Genomic DNA, 27,680 nt, shown 5'->3' with positions numbered 1-27,680 from the left:
CCTGCGTCTGTCTGTGTTTTGGAGAGAGAGAGATAACAAAGGTCAGACTGGCTGAAATATGAGCTCTAATATGTCTCATGGTGGGACGTTTCAGATTAACAGATTGTAATGGCATCCAGCTGTAGTTGTGTTTTTGTCAGCCTGTGTGTAGGTAACTGTAGATATAACCAAGCTATTAATGCTGTTGCAAAAAGCAACTGAAATGATACTTGTATTATATTAATATGTTTTCAGCACTATGTCCTTTATTTTCAAAACTTCTTTTTAGGTGTATTGTGTTTACGGTCTGGCACCTAATCCCGAACACAGCAAAATGAAAAATATGAAAATGCAGGCAGAGGGCAGGCTCTCTACAGATAAATACACTGCCACAGACTTCAGGTGATTAGCAGTGGTTTCAAGGGATTGCCTTTGTACTAGTCTTAATAAGAAATACCTTTAACATGAATTATTTTGAATACTCATCTGAGTCTCACCCAAACTCAAGACAAATGTTAGCCCCCTGTATGTGCTGTATAGCATAGACATCCATCAAACAGAACTTACTAACAGAATAACAACAAAAACAGATGATGAGCTTTAGCCCTCTGCCAGTGGCATTAGCACAGACCGTAACTGGGCACCACGTTAAAAAATGTAAGGGGGTCCATTTGTTGCAACAGCTACCAGTGAAATGATGAAACATGATTTTGGAAGGCGGGCAAAAATCATTGTATCCCGAGATAAATAGTAACATGTCTCTGTTTCCACGAGAGGTACCTACCAGGAATATGTTTTCCACACGTTGCTGGATGCATCAAGTTTCAGTAGCCAGCTTCATTTTTTCTGCCATGGAACCTGCTGCAACACAAATGACACTACACCACCGGCTGTGGTGGACTGCGTTGCCTGCTCTGATGTGGTCTGTCGGGGTGTCTTCTTAGGTTTTATATGTTCAACCAGTTGTTGGTATGTAAGTCGGAATGCTAGTTTTGTGACCACGCTGTGAGTTTAGGTGCTCATCATGCCCATGTGGAGCTCTGTGCTCACCAGGACGCAGCTCTAGTTGTTCTGCTCTCAGTCGGTCACTCCCTGAGAAGGAATGCCACGAGAAACTGCTCATCTAGTGTTTTTTCATCTGTGGCCTCTCTTTTCTTCCTCCCTGATCCAACTCTGTCTTTTCCCTCTCAATTGGTCTCTCTCTGAGGGGGAAAGGCAGCTTCCTGCCCCTTTGTCCAGCTGGCAGATTGAATAGAAACTCCTGGAAAGATTAGCGAGATCGAGCGCCAGTGTAGAGAGCTGAACAGAGCAGAAAGTCAGATCCGAACTGAAGGAAGCTGGGAGGAGAGGGGAAGTGATGCCTGCTTCATGCTGCTTCTGATGTCTAACAAGGCCAGTTCTTAACAGCCCCACTGCCTCTGCTTTCCTAAAGCAACTCAGAGGGTGAGCACATCAGAGGCTTTTTATGAGTCTGATCCTGCAAGCAAAGCTGCGAGTTGCATGCGTGATATTGCGTTAGAGTTGAACTGATTCTGGTTCTTTAAAGTTTTTCTTTTGAAAATCGTTCTAATTTATTCGTCATTTCCCCAAATTTCCCCAAGCATTAACTTCTTATCAGGGTGAATTATCCTCTAACACAACATTTGGATCAAAGTAGGACTAACTATCAAGTGCTGGGTATCAAACTATCCTTTTTTGGGGCTGACCAAAAAGTCTCCACAGTACTAAATGTCGAATGGCCAAGTACCAAAAGCGGACATGGAATGTCTGCTCAGATCTTGTTTTATTATTATTATTATTATTATTATTATTATTATTATTATTATTTCAAAATATGCCCACTACCACAATTACAGTACAACTGAATATAAGTTTAGTTGAATCATTTCATTGTTTTATTTTGAAAATTATGAAACATTCACAAGTTGACATAGCTCTAAGGTATGATCTAGGACAGAAACATGGACCTTTGACCAAAACAACTTGGTACCAAGTGGTATCAAAACATCTCTCGTCAAACGTTACCTGCATTCAGTCCTTTTTGCGCTGGAGGTCTGATCCTGGACAGTCCCATCTACCTGCTGGATCAGCAAACTTTCTGACATAACCATCTAAAGAGCCGCTCTCCTCCTGGCGAGCAGCCAGTTCAACGTCTGTCCAGTATGCACAAGCTACACAGCTGTAGCACCCACAGCTAACATCCAACACCAGGCAGAACACTTGCTGTTACGTCACTGATTTGTGGTGTGTCTCTGTTTATAAAGCAGGCTCCAAATTTCAAGCTGAACAGAGTAGTGTTTATGAAAACATGTCTGTTTTCTCATGTGTGTTAGTGTTTTCATTGGATGTCTTGTGTACATGGTGTTTCATGGGCCAATAAGCACAACAGGACCTCCATACACCAGAAGCCAGTAAAGTGCCGGATCAGGAGCTTGAATCTGTCTTACAGTCCAGTTAGTAGTCTGCCTACCAAGTCAGTAACTGTTTATCTGCCTCACTGATCCGTGTGTGACTGTAAGACTGTTTGCCTGTCTGTTGTACTATCTATCCTGTTGTTATTGTACTACTCTAAGCTCCTACGTTGTGTGTGTGTGGGTGGGTGTGTGTGTCTGTTATAACATTGTGCAATGTGTGTGTGTCCAGATAAGGCGGTCTGACAGGCTTAGGATTGACCGCCTTGCCTACTGACCTTGCAGAAGGGAGTGAGTGAAGGAAGGCTTTGGTCTAGTTAATCTGCTGGCTTAACCAGATGCGTTAACACATACCGAGCACACACATTTACTCACACTCACAAATGCACGCACACACTTCTAAAAATGTATCTTACTCCCTTATCATTAATCACTCTTATTCCTAAGTCTCACTTCGTCATAAAAGCTCAAAATGACGGATTCCAACTTCACCCAGCAACTTTCAATATTTCACAATTCATTGTAACCCCTAACCAAAAAAGAAACTGTGGTTGTTAACCTGACAGAGAAGCTGCCGAAGCTCTCAAACCAGCCACAGTCGGATCTTACAGGCACATGGTAATCAGTTAAGTCAGTTCTTTCAAACACCAATTTTTACCTTGTTTTGTGTTGCCAGAAAATGCCGTACTTGACATCTGGTGGTTAAAGTTCGAGGATTGTGGCTTGCAAGTTCTTGCAGAAATATGTGATTTTGGGAAAGCAAATTTGTTTTATTTAATACCAGCTGTTACCCGAGAGGATTTCTAGATCTCATTCCTAAGACCCACTCAAGTAACAGGAGTTTAAGTCTTTAAAATGCTGCTGTTGATTATATGAATCATCTCACTTTTTCACACATTTTTATCTTAGGAAACAGTTCAGTTACATTTTGCGCAATCTTAAAGTGGTGCAATCAACAAGCCTTAAGAGAAGATCAGCTATCTGCAAAAGGGCTTGCCTTCCAGGGTTGAAAAATTAACTTTTTTGTCCACCAGCCACTCAATAGATAGCCATTGTTTTTTTGGCTGCTGAGTGAAATAAATCTAGCAGCAACTTAAATATTTTACCAACAGTTGGCTTGGCTGCTGCTAATCTACAACCCTGTTGCCTTGCCCTATTGGATTTTCTCACATCTCCCAAGTCAAATTAGAGTTTATGGTAATAGATTTTTTTGTGTAATGACGTCTGAAAACGTTATCAGTCTCTCACTTTTATCCTTTTTTTTTTTTTTTTTTTTTAGACATTTTGTCATGACTAAGGTTATTATAAGGGATGTACCAATGGAAATACCACAGTTTAAAATAATGATTTTCCCAAAAGACCAATATCGATGTTTTTGTTGTTGTTGTTTATCTTGTTTTTTGTTTGTTTGTTTCAGTTGCATCAGGGTATGTTAGCTGCTATTGTCCGAGTGCTTTCATAAGTAAATGACACAACATTCAGCCAATCCAAAACTGGTGTGACACAGCAGACAGACATTGGCCACTGCCACTGATAAATGTCATCTTATTTACTGATGTGCCAGCAGATGTCAACACGGCAAATGTTGGCTGATACCGATGTTCAGCCGATTCTATAAGTCTATATTACATTTGGAAAAGTAGAGTGTTTCAAAGCCAAAGCAGCTCTTCATCTGGCACAGAGGGGCATTTTGAAATGAAAGACACAGCTGCAATTTATAGCATTAATGTTGGCTGCATTCCATTCAGGTATGTCAGTTCTAGTATCGTACTATAAACTAGCATGGTTGAGTGAGACAGTTCAGTGGAGCAGGGCCATCCTTAATGTTCGGCCTACCTGTAGGTATTCTGGCAAATCCAATGTGGAAGCGAAATTAAGGCAAACCCAGAACACGGTAGAGGGATTATATATCCCATCTGGCCTGTGAATGTCCCAGGATCTCCCTGGAGGAGTTGGAGGAGGCAGCTCTAGAGAGGCATATGGGCTATTTTGCTTTGTGACCGTGCCTCGGATCCGGATGCGCAGCGGGAAATGGATGGATGGCTAAATCGGCTATTATACTGTGTTGCATTGCACAGGTGTTGCTTTTATTGTGTCCACACCCTGTGTTATGCATTATGGGCTGCACACAGCTGCGCTTTATGGACACAAATTACATCACTGGCTAGTTACTCGTGCAGGCTGTGCACAGTGTCTCAACTGCCATGCTCTAAATCCCTGAATGACATGTTGATACTTGTTTTGCAGAAAGATGCTCCCATGTCACCTTGAAGACAACATAATTCTCAAATGTAAAAACTTGCAGCTTTGTTTCATAATTTCAGACTCACAGCTGCTCAATTCCCCACTCTTGCACTTCTTGGACATGATGCAACATTCATGCATTTAATTTTGTGTCTTCTCTTGGTTTTTGCAGTCATCCTTTGGCTGCTTGATATCATAGAGGACACAGAAACATGTACTGAGGAAAGTACGAAGGCCAGCTGAAAGTTACAGAATGACGTCAAAGTCTCTAATTCAGTATTTTCTAGTCTGATCTTCGCCCCAGATCTCTGGTCAGTATTAAGCCATGTTACAGCAGCACAGGCCTATCGTTATTGCTGGACAGCAGCCTGTTTACAAACCTTCTTCACAGAGACTCCTCTTTGCCTCCGGGCACAACACTCATCTCAGGCCACTCTGTCACTGTGTATGAGTGTGTGTGGATGGGGTCGTCCACATGTGCATGTTCATGCTCGTTCAGTCAAACTACTGCAGGCAAGTCTTTCCCTCTCCTTTCTAATTTTTGCTCTCTGCTCTGCTCTGGTTCTCTCCGTCTTTATTTTGAGATGCACATGTCTGCTGTGACCCAGCACGTGCTGATTCTGTCAGATTTAGTCTTGGGTTCGGTGGATCACAGCAAAACACTTGCGCTCTACTTAAAAAAAAAAAAGAGGAAAGTGGGTTGCCCCTGCAGGGCCCCTCCAGCCAGCCCGTGTGGACCACTGCTGACGGACGGAGTGCTGACATAGTTTAGGTTGGATTGTGACTCTTCCATAGACACTGCTGGAGTTGCAGATCCTTATCTTTGCCAAAACACTGACCTTTGCCCTCTGGTTCAGTCAGTCCCCTTTAGCCTCAACAATGGAGAATTATCTTTTCCAACAGTCTGGTCCAGCAAACACAACTTTTCTCACCTCCACCGTCTGTCTGCGACTCTTAGCTGTTCTTTCCTTTATAGATGTATGTTCCCCAGATGTCTCATTTCACACTTTCTGGTTCAGGCCTCACACATGCCTGTTAGGTGTGTGTGTGTGTGTGTGTGTGTGTGTGTGTGTGTGTGTGTGTGTGTGTGTGTGGGGGTGTGGGGGTGTGTGTGTGGTGTGTGTGTGTGTGGTGTGTGTGTGTGTGTGTGTTTGCGCTGGGTGCTAGTTAGTAGGCCTGTCAGGATGTGAGGGGGCCAGCTGCTGCCTCAGGGCGGCGAGAGAGAGAGGGAGACAGAGAATGGCAGAAAGGAAGAGAGGAATGTCAGGAATCCCATGGGAAAACCACTCTGACCGTTTATATTTGTTTGTTTTTCTGTCTTTCACATTCTATCTTCTAAAACTCTTTCAACATGTTCATATTAAATATGCATGGGTTTGAATTTATTAATGTGCTAATGCACTACAAGTAAGCATCGATAAACCAGTCAGATTCCCTGTGCACCAGTTCTCTCCATTAAGATCATTTCTGCTTACATTGGGTCTCATTCATGAAACGTGAGCAAAACAAATTTGTGTGTGAAGTGTTAGCAGGAGGAAATTTACGTGTATTCTGGCATCCATCGCTACGTTAGTTGCTCCAGTCTGTTAAAGATCTTCAACTGCCTCTGACCACTTGCAAAGCTTGTGTAAATAAGGAATGCAGAAATGTTTGTCTTTATGAGAAATTACAATTTTAATTCATATTGTGCTCTGCCATGTTCACAATACACAGATGCATTTAAGCCATGTAAATTAAACTTGACAAAGGAGTAGAAACATAACACATTTAGTTAAATTAGTGGGCAATTAGCAGATTCAGAGAAAAAAAGATCAGTGACAGCTGTCAGAACATAAAGCAATTTGTGAAATCATCACTTAGCCCAAAATACTGAGCCTGTACCCAACCAAGCCCGAACCCCTACTGTTACACCACTTGGCTACTAACAGACGAAAATAAAATATCTTTCTCAACTCTACTTCACCCAAAATAATTTAAGTCTTAGCATCGGAAAAGTTTCTCTCTCTCTCCTTTTTTGTTTGCAGCATGTTCGCAGGTGACAGGATGCACACATCCAAAGTAATTTTCACCTCCTTATATGGTTATTCATGGGTAGGGATGTTTGCAAGTTATTGACAAGCAGGAGCATGCTGTTAGTTTACTATTGATTGGCATTCATGAACATACACACGTGCCTACAATCAAAGCCGAGTTGCCTGTGGCCTTCATGAATCTGGTGTAGGTTTTTAGTGCCAAGGGGTTTTATGTAAAAATCTACTCACAGATTTACCATCATATGAATGAGACCCATTGTCAATAAAAACACAGAAGCAGGGCATCTTGCCTGAAACATCTGTGTGGAAAAATTAAAAATTTAACTCAGAGTAATGTTCTGGGCTTTACTTCCTTGCATTGAGGATCTAGTGTCCATTCTAAAAAAAGTTTAATCGTGAGTGCGTTGTGTCTCATTTAGACCTTACCTAGTTGCTATTTACTTATTTTAATAATAAAGTATTGCATGAATAGTTTCGCTAGTTATTTTTTTCAGGAGGTCTCACTGAGATTAAAGTCTTTTTTGCATTAGAAATCTAATAACAAATAGCTTCACACAGACACAATTATTAAACTAATGACTATCTTTAGTAGCAATGTGTGGTGTTTTATTAATTTGATGTTGCTATATAAACAAATACAAAGTACTAGGATTAAAAGGCCTGGCTCTCCATATGATTAAAACAATGTTTATGTATGTCTTTACTCTCTCGCAGCACAGCTGTTTAACACTTGGTGATTACAGCTTTACCCGTGTGTGTCTGTGCCTCATTTACACCTGGTATTAGCATGCGATCCGTCCCTGGATATGTTATCTGGATGATGACATCCTGTCCTTGAGTCACTGTGATGAGATGTAAACTGAGGGGAATCTAAAGTTGATAATATGGATTGTTTGGGCAGTTGATTTACTGGCATTCACGTGCTCTTGTATTTTTTATTTTTATTTTTTTTGCATTATGGTGTAATTATACTGAAATGGCAAAACAGACAACAGGGAAAACATCATGCCCCACATGTGATGCAACCTCCCACTGAGCCAGTCACTACCAGATTTGGTAGTCTTGTTTTGCATGGATGTGTTGCACCATCAATGACAGCCTGTGCTGAAACAATAGGCAGGGGGCAATATGAATATTTATTGTAATCATTATGTTGGCCAAAATAATTTCAATTCACAAATAATCCCAATAATCATTCAAATATACTAAAACTTAAGGAGGTGCTAAACATACTATAATCAACTACGAAGACACAAATATGTGTGTGACATCAAATACAGAATATCTTAAAGTTAGTAAGCATTGTTTTTGATCACAAACAAACAATATTAACTGTCTGTGATTGCATTGGATCTTTGATATGAAATACCCCCATTCTTGATTAAGATGTTTTGCAGTTTTTGAGGTTGGTGAGTATGCAGCCTGTTTTTGCAAAGCTTCTTTTATTGTTGGTTGCTCAGCAGTCTCTCTGGGTGCCACTGGACACGATATTCAGTTATCCTAATAATAATTCACAATGATCAGCTTTTTGCTTTTTTTTTTTTTTTTAAATCTAATCCGTGAGTAAATCATATATTGTCACATCCTTAATTAAAACTGCTACAACAAAGGAGCCTTATAAGTTTTGTCAAAGTGCATTCAAGTGTTCATTTCATATCATATTTGACTGAACAAGGAATATGCATGTATGACGAAGCATGCAGTGGCTACCCTCAGTTATTGTGGGCCATAATACTCGCAATACTAGAAATAGTGTAAGACTGACAGCAGGGACGGAGAAAAGAACTGGGACAAACAGGAATGCGGTTGGAGGCTGAGTGACACAGAGCCGTGGAGAGATGTTGTGATGTCCTGGTGAGGGAGGAAGAGGAAGAGAAACAGCAGGGATGAGCTGGAAGGCTCAGCCATCCATCACTGACGTTCAGGTCATTAGTCTATTTACAGAGAGCCGGCACTGCGCTTCCACTTGTCATGTGGAACCAATATTTAATTAAAGCTGAACTAGGGAGGCTAATTGGGACGGACCTGCCCTCAGGGGGGGCTTAGACTACTGCAGTGACTGAGTGAAGCTTCCGTCACACTGTGGACCTCTGTCACAGAAACTAACCCGTCATTTCTCGCTACACGTCCTTCACTTAAGCTTTAAAGCCATCAATAACTAACCATTCACAGTTTTGCCTGCATTTTATTTGGTTAAATGTTCATTTTTAGAATTAGTTTACTTGTAATTCTCACAAATGGAGATACAATTGCGACTTTGTTTTTAGATTACAGTGTTTGTTAAACCTGTTTAGTTAATAAGGACAGTCAACATGATCTTTGCTGAGGATCCACTGAGATGTTTGCTCAGTGGCTGTGGCTGAGGGTGTTAAGTTTGTCTTAGGCATTCTCTGGACTTTTGGGATGGCAGATCTCAGTATCACACCTGCTCCACAGACAAGACTGGGAAAGTCAGGTTGAGCAAGACCTCAAACAGAGCCTGTCAGGAACAGAAACTGAAACTTTTGACCCATAACTTTCTGTCCTGAAATGGCACCAAGATGTTGTGTTCACATGGGTTAAATTATCCAGTGAGATTCACACAGAAGAGCCCTATAATACTATGTAAACTTGTAGTGTTTTCATAGAAACTGTATTGACACTGAAGTTAAATAGCTTTCATGATGCATCTGTGTCCCATCTGTGACTCCTGGCAGCCATGGCTGGCACTGTCATGGAGGGCTGTTTGGGTGTTGGCTACACAAAGAGTTGGTAATTTAAGTTTAAGGAAAGATAAATCTTGTGCTGTGGGTACAAATAAATTCATTTATTTTAAAAGATGTCTTTCCTTTAGGCCCAGTCTGTGCTCCAAAATGCTTTATGTTCTTACTAAAAGCTGCACTTCAGTCAATAATAATGTCTATACCTACAATAGATCAAATTCTGTCCAGTGTTAGAGGTTTGACAAACCCAAAGGGAAGTATCACATTCAAAATCCTCTGTTTTTTTAGCCATGCCGCTCAAACAAGGGGCGGGACCAATACCACAAAGACCAACCATCACAGGACATCGTCAAGTGCTGAACATGACCAGCTGCTTTTGCCTGCTGGGAAAAAGAAGCCTCGGTGGACACACAGCCTTGTTAAAGTAATTGTCCAATCACTGAGAATTTGGTCAATCAAGCAACCAGAAGTTTACAGCCTTAATGCTGATGCAGTTCTCTGACTGCTCCATTTGTTTGGTAACATGTTTGCCATATCAATTTTATAAGCTCTGTAGTGGAGTGGCTTTCCAGTAGTCCAGGTTAATTCATCACATTATTTGCATTTTATTGCTTTAAGTAGAAGATCCGGCTGTGTCCTCCATGTGAGTGGGGTCATCGTTAGGTCCGACTTTTCACTTTATTTTCTGCTGTTTGTTTTGTCGCGTTTGCCTCAGTAATGACACTAACCTACCAAAAAGAGCAAAGCTAACAGGCAGACATGTAGTCCAGAAGTGAAGGACACAAACCCAAACTCACTCCCCTCCCCTCCACGTTTAGATAACCTTCCCTCCTTTGCAGGACTGGGAGCAATTTACCCAGTGCTGAGGTGGAGGAGGGTTTCATGCATCTGTGCTATCTCGTCATGAAATGCCCCATGTGTTTACATGTGTGCGTGCATGCTTGACCTCTAACTCCAAACAGTCCATCAAACGTGCGAGTCAGCCGTCGTCTGGCTAGAGGCTGTTGGAGACACTGAGACAAAGTGTGTTCATAACTCACACTGGGACAGAATATCATCCATAACTGAGCAAACACACACAGGGGGCAGACGGAGGGGTTAAGAAGGGGTGAAGACTGGAATCCACCAGGGCTTCACACCAGAGAGATATGGACTGATGCAATACACAGATGTGTGGAAAGTATGAATGAAACCATTCTCCCTGCAGATGGTCTCCCCCAGCCGGTGGCTGATTTAAAGGGGATAAAAAGAGAATCAGTATAATGAATAAAATAAAGAAGCAGTTACATTGGTGATTGAGTCTTTTCTGATACCTAGATTTGCAAAAATTGCTTTGCTTTGATTCTAATTAATCTGTTACCTGTCCTGTTTCTGTCTCATTAGCTTATATCACTGTAGAAAACATTCAGGAAGCAGTTTCACTTTTTTAGCCAGCACTGACCCTCCCCCGCATCTGTAAAAATGACATACATGATCCCACTCCAAAAATATAGCACTTGGGATGCATTCATACAAGTAAAATAACATTTTTTGTGCTTCTGACATCTACTAAATAATCATATAGCCTTTCAAAGCTGTGTACTTGAATTAGCATTTTACTTCATGCTATCCTCAGAAAAACATCTCAGTCTGGAGCACTTTAAGAAGCCCCAGATATGGCACTTAAAATCTAGAATTACTGGAGCAACATCTCATCATTTTAAAATGGGAAAGCCACCATATTTCTGCCATTTGGCTGTACACAGGTGCAATATGGTTAGAGCAATACGGCTTGGCAGCATGATACAACTTTTTCTTAGCTGTGAAGAGCAGCTTGATTTCTTTGACTGATTGCAGCGTCTCAGCTGGTTTGAAACACAATTATTGAAAGTCGACAAATATATTCAGCTTTAGCACTTAGGTAATGGTCAGCTTTTTGTTTCTTCTGTATTGAAATTTGTTCAGAAAAAGGATTTTGGCGTAAAAGACATACAGGCTTACATAATGCACAAAAACCCTCTAAAACAATCTCTTGATCGGCAGAAAATGAATCAGCAACTATTTTAATAATTAAATTACTGTTTTTGTTACTTAACAAACAAAAATCCCAAATATTGTCAATTGTGAGTATTTCCTCCACTGTGAATTTCTTTGGATTTTGGACTGTAGATTATGAGTTGAAGGATTTGTAGCTCAAAAAGACTCAGGGCTCTATCTTACGCACGGCATGGCGCAAGTGTCATTGCTAGTGTCAGACCGCCGCAGTTGTCATTTTCATGCCCGACATCAGATTTTCACAAGCTGAAGAGCAACGCGATCATGTTTTGCTAGTCAGTCAAAGGTCTTGCTAGGACAAGCAGCCGTCCTTCCCTCCAACCAAACACTCCTGCAACGCCTTTTCATGAGCCGCGAGCCAGATGCTTAGCCATTAATCACAGCATTGTGTGTGTGTGTGCGTGTGTGTGTTAGCATATGCAGCATGTATGTTTGGAGTGGTTGCGCTCTGTGTTAAGTAAATGTTAACTGTGTGTTTGTGTAACTGCTGTGCCCCTAACATTAGTACGGGAGCAGAGAATGGAAAGTTGGCACAGAACGGAGAGAAACAGGAAGATTTATATGTACGGGAAGCGTTCAGTGAAAGGGACGGAGGAAGATGGGATGAATGGGGACGGTGAGAGAGGGAGTGAGCAGGAGGTGGAGAGGAAATGTTTTATTCCCTCTATCTTCTTGCTGGCGGGCAAGCTCCTGACCTTTTCCCTCACAGACAATGAATCTACTTTATTTTCTCGGCTCTGTCCCTGCAGGCCCTGAGTGTGTGTAAGAGTGTGTGCAGTGTATGCACATGCTATTGTGTTTGACTTTTAATGCATGTGTGTCTGCTTGTGAATAAGTATGTGTATGTACACAGAACACGTGGTCGGCAGGCTGTCTTTCCATTTGCCGTGCTCATATCAAATAAATCAAATAAATTGGATGCTAGTTTTTCATTTCTTTGCCATAAAATGGAGATAGCGTTACATTCATAATTTTATCAATTTAACTTTAAGTTGCATGTGTGTGTCCTCAGGTGAATCTGGTCTTGGGAAGTCAACACTCATCAACTCTCTGTTCCTGACTGACCTGTACTCCAAGGACTACCCTGGGCCATCCCAGCGCATCAAGAAGACCGTGCAGGTGAGGTTATTCAGCTTCACAAACAGTTACAGACTCTTTTGGCATCACATGTGATTTTCAAGTTTAGTTCATGTGTGTCACAATAAAGGTCAGACTGTAAGTAGGTCAAATATTAGACCAGACACGGACTTCCACAAAATCAACACTATTAAGCAATGGCTGTAATTATGCCAGAAGAACGGACCCGAGTGGGCTCGAACCAAGTCGTTGGGTTTGGGCCAGACCGGGTAGTAATTTCTCAAAATTCCCACAGGTTTAAATTAGGGCAGGCTCACTGCCATTTCCTGGTGTTGACAGTTTTTGGGTTGTGCTGAACATTCAATAGGAGACTTTGTATGTCGGAAATTGTGTCACAAATGTTTGTTATCACACTGAAAAGACTTAAGTTTACTTTCGCTTGTAATAACTGTTTTAATATGTAAAAAATCATTTACAGTGGAAATTGGCTTCTTAAATCAGACTCCGGCCAAACACTGCTGTTGCGGTATGGGCTGGCGTGGGCAGGGACAGAAACTATGTGGGTTCATGTGGGGTCAGACTTGTTTTTTACGGGGGGGGGGGGGGGGCAGTCATAGCTCTAGGCAAAATTAACATTGGGAATGTCATCTGCCTGTGCCAAAGCAAGAGAATAGCTACATCCAATAAAAAATTGAGCCACAAATGAGACACAGCTGTACAGGATGTTGCAAGTTAATGTAGTTGTCATAACTTTCAGAAACGAAATCTATTAAATCTGTGGTTGTTTTTTAAAAAACTAACTGCATCTGCCTCTGTGTGAAAGAGAAAACGACATTGACTGGATAGATACCCGACTCATGACTGATTGCTGTGGGCAAAACATGCTGTTGCTTGTTTTGAATTGAATTTAAACTTCAGCATATGTGTAGGTCTGCTAACCCTTAAAGAAAAGCTTTGATGCAAGTCTTACAATATTGTCTTGATGCAGAAATATTTGACTGCCAGATTTGCAATTTTTCAGTTGGATTTGGTTTCCTTAATCTGAAATTCAATACAGATTTATTTTTAAACTTGTTCTCTTTGCAATTGTATTATGTTGGAAATCGTGAATATTGGATTAGGGAAAAATATTTTAATCAGAAATTCCCAATAAAAAAATACTTGAATCCATTTTTAACAGTCAAACGCTGGTCATACATCACTGAAACATCCAGTTAAATGTACTGCATACAAATGGCAGGAGGTTTACATATGAAACACTGATCAGAGTCTAAAGAATGCATCAGCACATCCAAGTAAGACGTTTGAGCCGCCAGGTTACACAGATGTTTATCATTACAGCATGAGATGTGAATGGAGATGAGTGAATGACAATTGTGTGCAAAAGTGGAGAAAAACGACCTAAAACTAAGTGAGTTTGCTGTGTTGACCGAGAGATCTAAAGCCCATATCCAATTGCTTGTCAGTTGTTTGTAACTACTGATGGTGCACATAGACAGTTTTTATTTGCCTCATGATGTGTGTAATATCTTTATTATTTCAGCTTTTTTTCAGTCACATAGTCAGTCAGATAGCGTCGTGGTTAGCACTATTGCCTCACAGCAAGAGGGTCCCTGGTTCGAAACCTGGTTGGAACAGGGTTCTCTCCGCGGTCTCCCGCTTCCTCCCACAGTCCAAAGACATGCAGCTCAGGTTGATTGCTGACTCTAAATTACACTTAGGTTTGACTGTGAGCGTGTGTGGTTGTCTGTCTATATGTGTCGGCCCTGCGATAATTTGGCGACCCGTCCAGGGTGTACCCCGCCTTCCTCCCGATGACAGCTGGGACCCTTACGAGGACAAGCGGTTACAGTGACTGACTGACTGACTTTTTGGCAATATTGTCCATTCAGCCAGTCCATCCCAACCCCAACCACAACCATCATAATGATCAGTTTATTATGAGATATCTATCTCTATTATGCATTCCTGGATATAAAATAAAAAAAATTCTTGAGATTCCAACTTTGTCTGAACTTAGACTTTTTCACACCTCAAACCTGACTCACGGCATTTTATCATCTGAACTCGACACAGGCAAATGTGTCCCCAAAACATGCCCAACATTCCTGCTGCTTTTAGAAACTCACACATATAGGTCAGATCACTTTATGTCGCAGGTGTCTCCTGCCACTTGGTGAGATGCTGAGAGCTTGGACACTATAACCTGTTCATTACCCTTGCTGACAGTAGTTGCATACAATCCATAAACTGTGTCTGACTTGGTGCTTAGATTGAGACCCAGAGTTGGCATTGTTACTTAAATCTGAAGTCATTAATTCAAAAGTAAGTTGACCAATAGACCAGTTGCCCTACGGGCGGATTAGAAGATAACGGGCCTCAGGGATCAGACATGTAAAAAGCCCCACCACCTCTCTCACATAAGACTTTTAACACACACACACACACACATACTTTGTAGTATTTTTGCCTCATTTTTGTTGCAGACATTTTGTGTCTTTTGATAGCCATTTTGTGTCCCTTTGGTTGTTTTGTGTCTCCTCGTAACCCTTTCTTTTTTGTCCCTTAGCTATTATTGTATTTAATAGGGAATTTGTGTCTTTTCTGGTCAAGGCTTGTGCTGCTTGGCCTGTTCAGTAATCCATCCATGGGTCACCGAAAACATTTAACACTCTGGGAGGGAGCTGCTGAGTATTAAATAATTTAATTGGAATTCAAATGAACTCTTGGAAGCATTTCATTTCAGAGGAAAGTGGCTGCTTACATCTTCAGCACAGAAATATTATCAAGCTTCAAAGCCACATCGGTTGGACCAGTTTAAGTTGTCGTGCTGCCACGAAGAGTAAAAAGTTAAAACACAAAGAAGAGCGGGAGCAAGAGATGGAGTCTTCTGGAGAGGAGGAAGTGAAAGGGATGGAGAGTTGTGGAAAAGGAGAATGTGAAAGCAGGATGGAGAAGCTAAAAGAGAAACAACAAGGCCACAGGGCCTGGTTTTGTCCTTTTATGGTCATGACAAATGGAGGAGGAGGAGGAGGAGGAGAGAGGCTGCATCTGGAGTAGCAGTGGGGAGCAGAGGACAGAGAGGGAGGAGAAGCATTTTGGAAAAAGGGAGGAGGGAAAAAAATAAGATTGTAAGTGCAACTACTATAAGGTGGCAGAGGGGGGTTGTAGACAGGAGTGATGCAGCCAGGAGGAAAAAGGAGGGATGCAGGTTGCAGGAGAAGATTGATAGAAGTGCAGTGTAAGAGAGTGTATCTGAGAAGTGATGGGGTAGTAAAAGGTGACCGGGAGAGTCAAAGAAAAACAGGGAATTGGGTGAGAGTCCTTGCATTTCCCTCAGGGCCTGATCGGGTCAGTAGCAGGGCAAGAATGTTCCCATGTAACGCAACACCTACCCACACACACAACACATACAGTACAAAGATGCAAACCCAGAAAATTACACAATTTTACAATTTGTCATGATGCGCAATTTCACATTTCCCACACACTTTAAAACAGGTGATAATCCGACTGGGCACACACCTCTTCTCCTTAACTTGCTGTCAAACTGCTCAATTCCTTGTTTCTCTGCACTGGATACGTTTGCTTTGCACAGCAAGACAATTTTTAAAGTCTGAACAGGGCTCAGCAGGAGATTCACTGTGACAGTGGCATATAATGAACAAGCTAATGGCGCTAACGCTGGATCACAAATGTGCAACAACATTATTTGCCAAAACTAAATATCAACAAAGAGTCTGGTGACCTGTAAATTCACCACTTCTCTACCTTATAGTGCTCTCTCTCTCTCTTTCTCTCCGTCTCTCTCTCTTTGTCTCTCCCTCTCTCTGCCGCTGCGGCATGTCCGCAGCTGCAAAGAGTATTGTGGAAGTCAAGATCACTCACTCTGCAGCAAAATCTGGGTACCAAAACATCCCCAGAAGTACACTGCACAGAAAATAAATTTTTAAAAAAAGACTGCTTGACTTGAAGCAGTCTCAGTCGACTGTGGGTTTTCCACTGATGATTCAAGTTTCCGGCTTTCACTTGGCAGCTGTAGTATTTGACAAGCAGCCAATCAAATTGCAGCAGAGCAACAGGTAAATTAGCTACTCTTGGCATCAAATTTCTTGGCATCCGCTTTCATGGCCAGAGGCTTGGGTATTGTTGTTTTTCTACACCCGGCACTTGACATTGCAAGCATGTAGCTATCCTCACATAGCAGCCTCTGGAGCCAAGCACATTTAAAACGCCATTTTTAAACTGTTATGTCCAGAGATCTTAAAGTGTAGAATAATGATAAAAAAAACAACAACTGAGGATTTGTTAAAATGTAATACATTGATCCAGATCCATATTAATTTCTAAGCTACTCAGTTTCACTAAAACTACACTTTTTTTTGCTGCCAGCACTGTTGGTCTGTGCTATGTATTTAATCATATACACATAAAAACATGCACTCACTGCTAAAAGGCTAAAAAAAAAATCATTGTCACTGTAGCTGATTAATGCATGTTTTAATAATTCACACTATCCCCACACTAAAAACACATTTGTTAACTCCCTTTGCGGCAGGATTTGGTTCCCACTTACACTGTACACAATCGTATTTACACACTAACACAAAGAAGCATCGCCCACACATACGCAGCACACACAACTGCCTTCTCCCAGAAGCCAGCTATTGAGCTTTTGACTGGCCAAAAGGGCTTCTGTGTAGGTAGAGGAGTGAGAAAATTCAGCTGACAACCCAGAGCTACATTGTGAAATGTTTAGAAATTAATGGATTTTAAGTTTTAAGGGTTGTTCATCCAAATTATAGATCCTGCTTGTATTTTTTGTTTCTTGAAAGAGATGTTAGTAGTAAGGTCAATTATTTATATAGTCCAATATTACTAGGGCCATATTTAGCTGAATTTGACTGTTCAGTACGAATATTCGGTTGTTTTCTCCTTTTTTTTTTATAAAGACTTTCAAACATCACTAGTGTAAATTGACAGACCTTCTGTGGGTTATCAGGGTGACAGCGAAGTTCAAATTATAGAATAAACAAGCCAAGTTAGCCCTCCAAGCTTATGCATGCTAACTATGCTAATGACAGATTGGAAAGCAGCAACAAATGTTTTTGCCAACACAAGATATTAAACAAAAGCTGGAGACTGTTCGCTGTAATTTTAATACTTCTCAACAGAATGTAGAAGATAATGTTAGATAATCTTAGAGCCTGACTGGGCAAAGCCTCTTTTTCTCATGGCAACTGCTTCCATTTTACTCATACTCACCATGGGTCAGGGTCTGCAACGGCCTGTACCCTCCACTGATATTTTCACAGAGTGGATGGGAAAACCCGACTTCGTGTAATGATTTTAACCCAGAGAGCAGCATAAAAGCAAAGAGTGCTGACTCTACAATTACTTCTGGAGTCCAAATGTCACTAGACGTAGCCTACGCTGCACTCTGACTGACCCATCTTGTAATTAATTGAATTTATTTTCTCATTCAGCACAAATTTTCCTACTGCACCAACTCATAAACGGTTATGTTGTGCTGTGTGGCAGTGAAAGCCCTGTTTGTACACCGTTTCTGATTTTGGTCACTGTATCCTCATGCAGTGTGTCCTAAATTATGGATTGTAGAAACAAATCAGGTGGCGTCGTCGTATCTTTTGTATCTCCACATGACAGCAGTCTCAGCCTAGTGCTAAATTTACTCTGTCTTGGCGAGACTGAAAACATTAAGGACGTTTTGCTCCCTTACGGTCTGTCACTCACACCAAACCTCGTGTGAACCCCACCAGCGTACCGAGGGCATACATGCTCCTCTGCAAGTAGCAATTAGTGTGTGTAAGTGTGTTTGCCATGGGTGCTGTGGTCTGAGGCGGAGGGGGGAGAGACCGGGTCAGAGTATTTATATTCCAAAACAATCTCTCATGCTTTGTCGCTCACTCACTTTCGCCCGGATCAGATTTCTTTTTAAATGATGGTGTTGAGACAGACTGCATTTTTGAGGTTTTCTCCCAATCTGTTTTTCTTCGCGGAAACGGTGGAAATAGCAGATTTGGTTTTGAGATGTCTCACATGTCATGCACAAACACTTACAGTGCAAACACACATTTTAACACACACGCTGGATGCACAATTAAGCTCAGATATGTCAAATGACTGTGGTTTGTGATATATATGCTCAGCTGTAAAAGTCAGACAGATTATCTGAAGGTTTGTGGAAGCTGAAGAATGTTTGTGTTAGAGCGAGAGGGCTGTAGTTTGAGTTAAAGGGGTGATCCTAAAATAACTAGATGGCCTTGTGAAAGTATGCGGCGGAGCGAGGGAACAGCAGACGTTCTGCAGGAAATGATGGATCTGTGGGACTGAATGTGAATACATGTAGCTGAAGTGTGAGGTGGAATGGTTTAGTTTGTCTGCTTTGTACGTTTTAATCTATGGCCGCACGCAGAATTGACCATATGGTTGTTTTCTTTGCAATTATATATTGGATCTTGAATTTTTATAGGACTGTGTGGCTCATTAAGAATGCACTACAGACACAGAATAGACAGTTGGACCAGTTTTACTTTTATATAGTAAGTCAAATATAATGAATAGTTTTTAGTAATATTTGCCTTTAAACTTAGCAGTTGTGGTCTTCCATGACTACACAGAGATGTTTGCATACATATTCACATCTGTACATGAATGATCACTATTTTATAGTTTTCAATAGTTGTGGATAGCATGAAGGAGTGTAAGAGAATATTGATACACTTGAGTATGGCGATTTATTTTTTGTCATACTGTATCAATTTAATAAACACTACTGATTATTTATTAATAGTTTACTTAATCCCCCAGTCCATGTTTGCACCTTTTACACAAAACTTTTATACACGTTTTTAAAAACGGCAGTGATATTCCCGCCATGAGCAGGCCGTGTGAAAGGAGCTAAAGGATATAGAAGTGGACTGAGAGAGAGCAGCTCCTCTCTCTGTCTCAAACTCAGACCCAACTCAGATCAAACTGTAAAACTGAGCAGTGTCAACCAAATACAAAGATTCAAGATTCTGCCACTGCATTGTATTCGCAATCAGCAAACCCCTTGTTATTGTCATGGCTGGGAATGTTCAGTTAAAAAAGAGTGAACATTTCCTCTGTCAAAGCCAGGAACGAGAGAGGTAAGTCTCAAACTTGTGATGTCAAAAAGTAAAACGCTGCTCCGTAGACAATGAATGGGAACCTGATTTTGTGGACCCACATTTTTATTTATTTATTTTTTGTACCAAAATGAGCTTTATTCTATTTTACCGTTCTCAGATCTGAAACAGAAAATGTTCCCATATACTCAGAGCTTCACCCTGGGTGCACTCATACAACGTCGTTCACCATTCATTGTCTGTGGAGCAGCTCCAGACTTTATACCCTATGACATCACATATTTGAGTTTTAGCACTCTCTAGTTTTTGGATTTGGGAGAGAGTTGTTCATGTTACCATATATTTTTGACTGTCCCAGACCATAGGAATAACGTATGAATTTAGAAAATAGGCGTAGTTCCCTTTTAATGTGTGTTCCCCCTAATGTTGAAATGAAACCTACGCCCTTTGCTATTGAGGGCTCCACTTCACAGCTGGATGTAATCAGAAATACAACAAATTTAAAGCTTTTAACCCATAGAGGCCAGTGCAGCTGTGCTTTTCCTCTACACAAAATTTACTGGAGCTGTTCTTTTAAAAAGCTCACTTGGCCACCTGATATAAATTCTAGGATTTGTTTCATTCAGGAGTTCAGTGCCCTGTGTAGTGAGGAAGTGGTAATCATGCATTCATTACCCAAACACCATCACTGCTTCAAATTTTTGCTACATAGAGTAAGAGAAGAGTTTAAAGCAGATATTGGTATCTCTGAATCTCCAAGCAGGCTGTGTGGGTGCACATACAGTGCAATTACCTATCATCGGTGGCCTGAGTGGGATTGTGTCACATAATTAAACATGAAGGACAATGTGTGTGGGCATTTTCGTTTTACCGAATTGTATCCCGAATTTAATTTACAGTGTTTGAATCTGCACAAATGCAGATTATGAGAACACCGCAACAACTCAGACTGAGACTAAAGAACAGGTTTGATTCAGACCAGTAATGCGCTAAATAGTGTAAATTTTGGTGTGTTTCAGGTGGAGCAGTCCAAAGTGCTGATTAAGGAAGGAGGAGTCCAGCTGACACTCACCATTGTCGATACTCCAGGGTTTGGAGATGCAGTGGACAATAGCAACTGGTAAGCAGTGCTGGCATAACCAGGGTGTTTCCATATAACATATGCACAGTTCTGACCAAATGATCATATGGTCCTCTTCTTCTCTCTGACTGATATCTTTTCTCTGTCTTCCAGCTGGCAGCCAGTCATTAACTACATCGACAGTAAGTGCGAGGACTTCCTGAATGCAGAATCGAGGGTGAATCGCAGATCCATGCCAGACAACAGAGTCCACTGCTGCCTATATTTCATTGCGCCCTCTGGACACGGGTATGTCTTCTTGACATTCCTGTTGACTCTTAAGTATAAACCAGCAGGCTTGAAGTCATGAAGAGAAAGGCAGGTTAAAGCAGGATAAAGCAGGTGCCCCATGAATGAAGACAGTGTCCTTGCTGCAGGGCCCTCGGGTTCGACTCCCGCTTGTGGCCCTTTGCTGCATGTCATTCCCTCTCTCTCCCTTTCACTCTACTGACCTGTCCTGTCTAATAGAGGCTAAAATGCCAAAACATAATCTTAAAAAAAAGAAAGGCAGATTGATTTGATTGGCCTTGAAATATTAGGTGATGTAACTCGTGGACACTTTGAGGTCACCACTGAAGATGCTCAGTTTCTTGAAGGCTCGAGTGTCCTTTGAATGGAATCTTTAAGCCTGCATTTATTGAGTCTTTGGCCGTTTGGTTTTAACAAAACAAGAGAACAAGTTAATACATTATCATTATCTCCTGGGAGGCAGCTCTGGAAGATTGAGTGTGCTGTATACTAGGCCTAACTAGTAAATAACAGATTGTCGATATGGCACATGTGTTGGCAAACTGTTGCCTGTTTGGTCAGACTGCTTGCTGATTGCCTGTAGTAACTGTCTACATTGCACATGTCCTACTTTGCATGTTGCTTCTTTTACTCCTCTACTCTTTTTATTACAGCTGTTTTTTCTTACTGCCATGAAAAAGCATATGTAACCTCGCAGTGCAGCCTCCGCCTTCAAAAAATGATGGTCTTTGATCCTTTGGCACTTGGTGCTCTATGCGCAGAGTGTTATGCACGTATATATCACGAATATATTCACAAGATTTCCTGGTTCATCAGTAAAGTGTATGAACGACACGGCAGATAGTTCTGGATTTTCTGTTAGTTCCGTTTTGTTGCAGTTCAGCCAAAAACAAAAACAGACGGCTCTTTTCTTCCTCTTTAGCAGCTTGATGAGCGCATTTCTTGATGCATTTTGCTGATTACAATACAGCATCACCACATCCGTGTAATGCCACGATTGCAGTTACAAATGACAAAAATCCAACAATTGTGGTCTTTGTTAGGAAATAGTGTTTGAAGTTGGGATTGACTTTGATTGAGCTGCAGACTCGTAATTCTCTACACAGGATAAACCTTGCTTAAAGCTTTTAACTTCATACAGTATCATAGTTTTGATCTGATGAAGTAAGATACGTATCTTGAAGCCAGCGCTTTAGAGGCAGCCATTGGCAAGTGGGAGGATGGTTTTGTTCTGGTCAAGGTGCTCCCTTTCCCAGTGCATTTGTATTCTGGGGAGCTTTAAACCAACACTTACCAGCATTCTTCTGCAGTGGTCCAAATGACAGGGCTGTGCCAGTCAGTGGAATCAATTGATGCAGTTTTAAAGGGAGATGAGAGCCTGCAGACTGCATTGCCTCTCTTTGGCTTGAAGACCTATAGATTGAGGGAAAGTCTACCTTTCCACCTAGCTTCCATATCCTCTGCCAGCTATGCACGCAGAGGCTGAAGCAAAATGTGTGCACATGTGCGTGTGCGCATGTGCGTGTGCGCGTGCCACAGACGAGGAGGCAGCCAGCCAGCGTTTGTGACCCACAAAGGTTATATAACCCAGTTCTGCTCATGCTCAGTGGAGTTCTGCTCTCCATCACTGAATCACCCTATCAGAGCGGAGGCTCGGAGCAGCTCACAGAGGCAGGCCTCTCATCTCAGACAAACACACTCTGTCTTCTTTCATCTCAGTGTCTCAGATGGTGTGTGTGTGTGTGTGTGTGTGTGTGTGTGTGTGTGTGTGTGTGTGTGTGTCTGTGTGTCTGTGTGTCTGTGTGTTTGGCATTACAAGAACATTCCCTGTTTGTCAGGATGGCTGCAGCACCAGTTTGCATTAAAATGTAGAGCTTTGTTTCCACATCACCCAAAACCCATCCTCCCAGGCTTAGTGATGGCTAAGCTTCATCTACATAGATTTAAGTGAGTCCTTGATTGTTAATAAATCTGCAGAGATGAGTCATATGCGAAGTGTCAAAAACGACATTCATTTAATAGCACTAGCATGAAAGGGTGTGAACATGTTGCTGTCTGTTGATGAGTAAATTGGCCACTGTTACTGTTGTTCTGTTATAAATTTCCCCCTTTAATACTGCTGTTTGATTCTGACTCCAAAATCTGATTTTCACAGAAGTAGTTTCTGATATAAACATCATTGTAGCTCTGCTTTAAATATCCTCATACTGCTTCTTATCCAAATTTTTTTTTGAAGTGCTTGAGGAGAAAATTGGGATGGTAATGCTGATTGGTTGGTCTGTTGGTCTAACTGTCCGCCGCTTTGGTCCAGTCTGAAATATCCCAACAACTGTTGCATGCTGGCATGAGATAGGTGCAGGAATTCAGATCCCCCTTCAGAATGAAAGACCATTATCTGGTCTTTAAAGAAGAACTACTCCTGTTTTCAAAATTCATACATGTTAGTCCTATAGTCTGAGACAATGCAAAAATATTAGTTAACATGAGCAACGTGTCTCCCAAATCTTGAAAACTACAATGCTAAAATTCTTGTTTTGTTTTTGTCACAGAGTAATGTCATCAGTTATGAAGTCTGGAGCTGCTCCATAGACAATGAATAATGAAAGACTTTATAGATGACACAGTGCACCCAGGAGAATGCTCTAAGTATATTGGTGCATTTTCTGTTTCAGAACTGAGAACACTACAGTAAAATAAAGCTCATTTGGGTATTAAAAAAAAGAAAAACTTTCTGTGAGTCCACAAAATCTGCCTCCTATTCATCGTCTATGGAGCTCCAAACTTCATACTCTATGACATCAAAAGTTCGAGACTTCTCTGGTTTCTGGCTTTGAGAGAAAGCAGCTTATGTTCAAAAATATTGATTGAGCTTTTCTAGGCCATGAAAATAACATATTAGAATTTTTAGTATAGGTGGTGTTCCTCTTTAACAGTGCCTTTCCCATAAGCCTCTAGCTGTACCTTGTGGTTTGTGCTTATTAGCAATGTAGCACACTAACACACTGAATTAATATGGTGAATATTATACCATTATACCAAAGCACCACTATACTACCTCACAAAGACTAGCTATTGTGGCTGTAGACTAAAAAAATTGACCTGTTTTCTTGAGCATAGTAGATGATATTATAGACTCAGACAAGCATTTATGTTGGTTTTTTTTTTGTTAAACAGTGTGCTACGCCAGTCTTGATGTTTATTTTGCAGAATTCAGCTCAGACTTGTGCCATATTTGAAGTGTTATGAAAGTTTTATCAGTCTGATCTGGTCAGATTTCATTCATAACTTTTATTTAAAAGTCCTTCTATAAATATAAGAAAGCATAAAAAATTGCCATCACATTTACATAAGGTGGCACATGTCTGAAAGGGAGCTGAGCTATCCTGCAAAACAGTCATATCCAATAAATAAAATTGTTCAGTTTCTGGCTGAGGCATATCCCACTCCTATATTCCAAGATTGTTGCTCTAAAGTTGAGCCAAATATTCAGGCACTGACAGGTCAATAAATATCGGACCAAGTGTTCACTTCTCTGGGTAAATATATTAGGTAATTGTGCTTTTCTTGTCACTCTACAGGAGCACAGTTTCTCAGCAGAACAATTTCAAATCCCCCGCAACAGCTGCAGAATTGCAGTTCGCATGGTGCTTCTTCCAAAAGTCACTGACGTGTGGCTGTAAAATTTGAAATTCCATAAATCTTGCTTTAGAAGTAAACTGCACGTCCGTGTTTCCCAGCTTAGCCTGTCTGTGATGTTTTATACCCCAAGATACCACAGGGACAAGGAAGGAAAAGTTCGAACAGTGAGTCCAACCAACAGTAATCACTGCTAGTTTGATGCATCACTTAATGTGAACAGACAATTTATGGTTATTCCTGTGAAAGGAATAACATTATGAAATCACAGAGGTGCCCTGATTCTCCCACTGCTCAGACCAGACACTCTGACTCCTGTTATAATCTGGGCTTGCACTCACTCCAGGACTCCTCTGATGCTGCACTGGACACCAGCCTGACCCTGTTCTTACCGACCAGTTCATGCACACAAAGTCTCTGTGTCCCTTTGTGAACTGCTGAACTATTGAACAGCTACACAGTACAGTACCTCGACATCCCCTTTATCCACACTCATTACACACATTTACAATTTTTAATTCATATCAATCACAACTGGATTAACAAACTCAACCATATACAGTTATATTTTTTTTACATAATTCCTCCATAATACAGCAGAACACACTCATTTCTACACACTACTCACCAACCTAACGCTGACCAAAGCACTCTGTTTCTGGCCACACAAATGACTTCCACTTGTCATTCAGGAAGAGATGGAGAGGTTAAAGGAGTATTACAAAGACAATCTCTTAGCAAGACATGTGCAAGACAAAACCTTCAGTTGTCACCTCAGAGGAAGAACACACAAGACAAAAAGTCAGTCACTCTCAGCTGGCTTCATTGCGTCTTTGCCGCAGGCTACAGTACATGTCATGTATGGTTTACGTTGGCCCTCTGCTGGTGAAGTCACACACTGAGGAATCCCACTGAGGCATTTTCATTAGATCAGTTCTTATGAATTAATGTTCTACACAGGAAGTGTCGCCCTTCCTGACATGGCTGCTGATCCATGAAATCGTTTCTTTGTTGTCAGTCACAATAAGCCCATTTTAAACCATTCATCGGTTTTTTATAAGAGCGGGTCATGTTCAGAGTGGAGGAGGGTGGAGATTAATTCGTGTACAGATATTTTGTAAAACAAAGGTTGTGTGGATGGAATTTATTTCTTAAAAGGGAGGAAAAAATATCAGTTTTAAAAAATATCTATGTATAGACAGGGCCTAAGTCAGCCCTCACTGGCAGAGAGACAGAGTACAGCCAGTTGCCTGTTGCTCAAACACAAACTCATACATTTACATGTATGAACACAAATGAGAGGATCAGTGGAAAAACTGGCAAATTGAAATAATTTATGAGAATACCATTCTGTCCAGGTGTTGTCCAGCTGTAGAACAAATTAATGGAACTCAGACTTCAGTGGCTCGTATTTCTTACAGTTTTCTTTCTCTTTGTCCTTCAGTCTGAAGCCGTTGGACATCGAGTTCATGAAGAGACTCCATGACAAAGTCAACGTCATCCCTCTTATTGCGAAAGCTGACACTCTGACCCCAGAGGAGTGCCAGCTTTTTAAAAAACAGGTATTTGTGTATATGTGTCATATTTTTGGGATAGGTAGTGCTGCTGCTACAGTCCAACAAAGGGGAATAGATTGAACAATTTGTCCAGCATATTTGGTATATTTACTTTTTTACATCTGCACTTTCCACTTTAATCTACCTCAGGTTGCAAATCACCACATGTAATACGGTATTTTGTGCAATATTATATATAGTTTGTGCAATAACTTGGAGTACTGTATATAGATTGTACAATAATGTAAGAGTACTCTAGTGTGTTGATAGTTGTTAAATTCAGCTCATATTTTTTATGTCTATATTCTCCTTTTCTATATTTTTGGTATTTCATATTCTCCTTTTTCATACTTAATATTCTATGTTTAACGTTGCACTGAACTGCTGTAATGTGTATTTCCCGAGTGTGCGGATCAATAAAGACTATCTTACTGCAAGCAGTATATATGCACAGCAAAAGTAGACATTATTGGAAGTTTGCTTATTAGCTTTTTTTCCAAGAATTAGATAAGAAGATTGATACCACTTTTATTACTGTATGTAAGGTGAGAGGCAAGAGCTAGGAGGCAATAAGCCTAGCTTAGCATTTAGACTGGAAGCAGAGGAAAATGCTTCGTCTGCCTAAAATAGAGTCGTTGATGATCACAAATACTGGTTTGTCTCGTATGCTGATACAAACTCTTCCCATTTTCCTCTGGGTATCTTAATAAAGCATTTAGCCAATGAGGGCTTTGGACAGAACCAGGCTAATTCATGCTTCTTCCATTCTTCATGCTAAGCTACTTTAGTTATATCCTGGTTTGAGCTAGAGAAGCATCCTGGGGGATGAAAAATAAAGCAGAGGTAGAAGCGTCAAAAACTGCAGCGCTTTGGATGGCCACTCTACTCCAAACGAAATAAGCATGTTTACCGCCTGGTACAAGAAACAATTTTGGTCTCTACAGTTAATCTCTCCCTTCATGATAACTGTACGGGACATGAACTTTTACATAGTTCAACAGTTTAAATGTTATTAAGGCTTAAATTTATGCATGATCAAGGGAGGGGCCGCTTTGAGGGATGATTGTCCATAGATAGTGGCCTCTGTCTCTTAGTCACATCCACCCCTCGCTCCTCCACAGCTCCATCCTCGTGTCCAAATACAGTCACTTCTGGCTCCAAAAAACAAGATGGTGATGGCTAAAATGCTGAACTCAAGATTTTAAAACGGGAGCTAGCTATGTCCATTATTTTTATACAGTATATGCTCTACCTTCATACTTCCTGCATAGGCTTGAGAGTGGTATCAATCGAACTCCCAGAAAAAGAAGAAATTAGGAAATTGAAAATCATTGTTTTTTCCTAAATATGTTTGCAAGCCTGTAGTGCATACTTGTTGTCTTTATTGTGATGACTGTCTCTCTTCCTCAGATAATGAAAGAGATACAGGAGCACAAAATCAAAATTTATGAATTCCCAGACACGGAGGATGATGAAGACAACAAGCTCATCCGGAAGATCAAGGTAATG

At 41.0% G+C, this 27,680-nt stretch overlaps 1 protein-coding gene across 4 annotated transcripts in view; it reads left to right on the top strand.

Annotated features, from left to right (window-relative positions):
• LOC121949753 (septin-7-like) overlaps window positions 1-27,680 on the top strand; it is a 54,201-nt gene that overhangs the window by 10,689 nt on the left and 15,832 nt on the right. For all 4 annotated transcript variants that reach the window (XM_042495504.1, XM_042495502.1, XM_042495503.1 and 1 more), the window contains exons 3-7: window positions 12,416-12,522; window positions 20,630-20,730; window positions 20,845-20,979; window positions 26,060-26,177; window positions 27,582-27,674. In XM_042495504.1, coding sequence (XP_042351438.1) covers window positions 12,416-12,522; window positions 20,630-20,730; window positions 20,845-20,979; window positions 26,060-26,177; window positions 27,582-27,674 — 554 coding nt within the window. The remainder of the gene's footprint in view (window positions 1-12,415; window positions 12,523-20,629; window positions 20,731-20,844; window positions 20,980-26,059; window positions 26,178-27,581; window positions 27,675-27,680) is intronic.

The sequence above is a fragment of the Plectropomus leopardus genome, chromosome 11, assembly GCF_008729295.1.
Source record: "Plectropomus leopardus isolate mb chromosome 11, YSFRI_Pleo_2.0, whole genome shotgun sequence".
Lineage (NCBI taxonomy): Eukaryota > Metazoa > Chordata > Actinopteri > Perciformes > Serranidae > Plectropomus > Plectropomus leopardus.
This window is presented reverse-complemented; position numbering and strand designations above follow the sequence as displayed.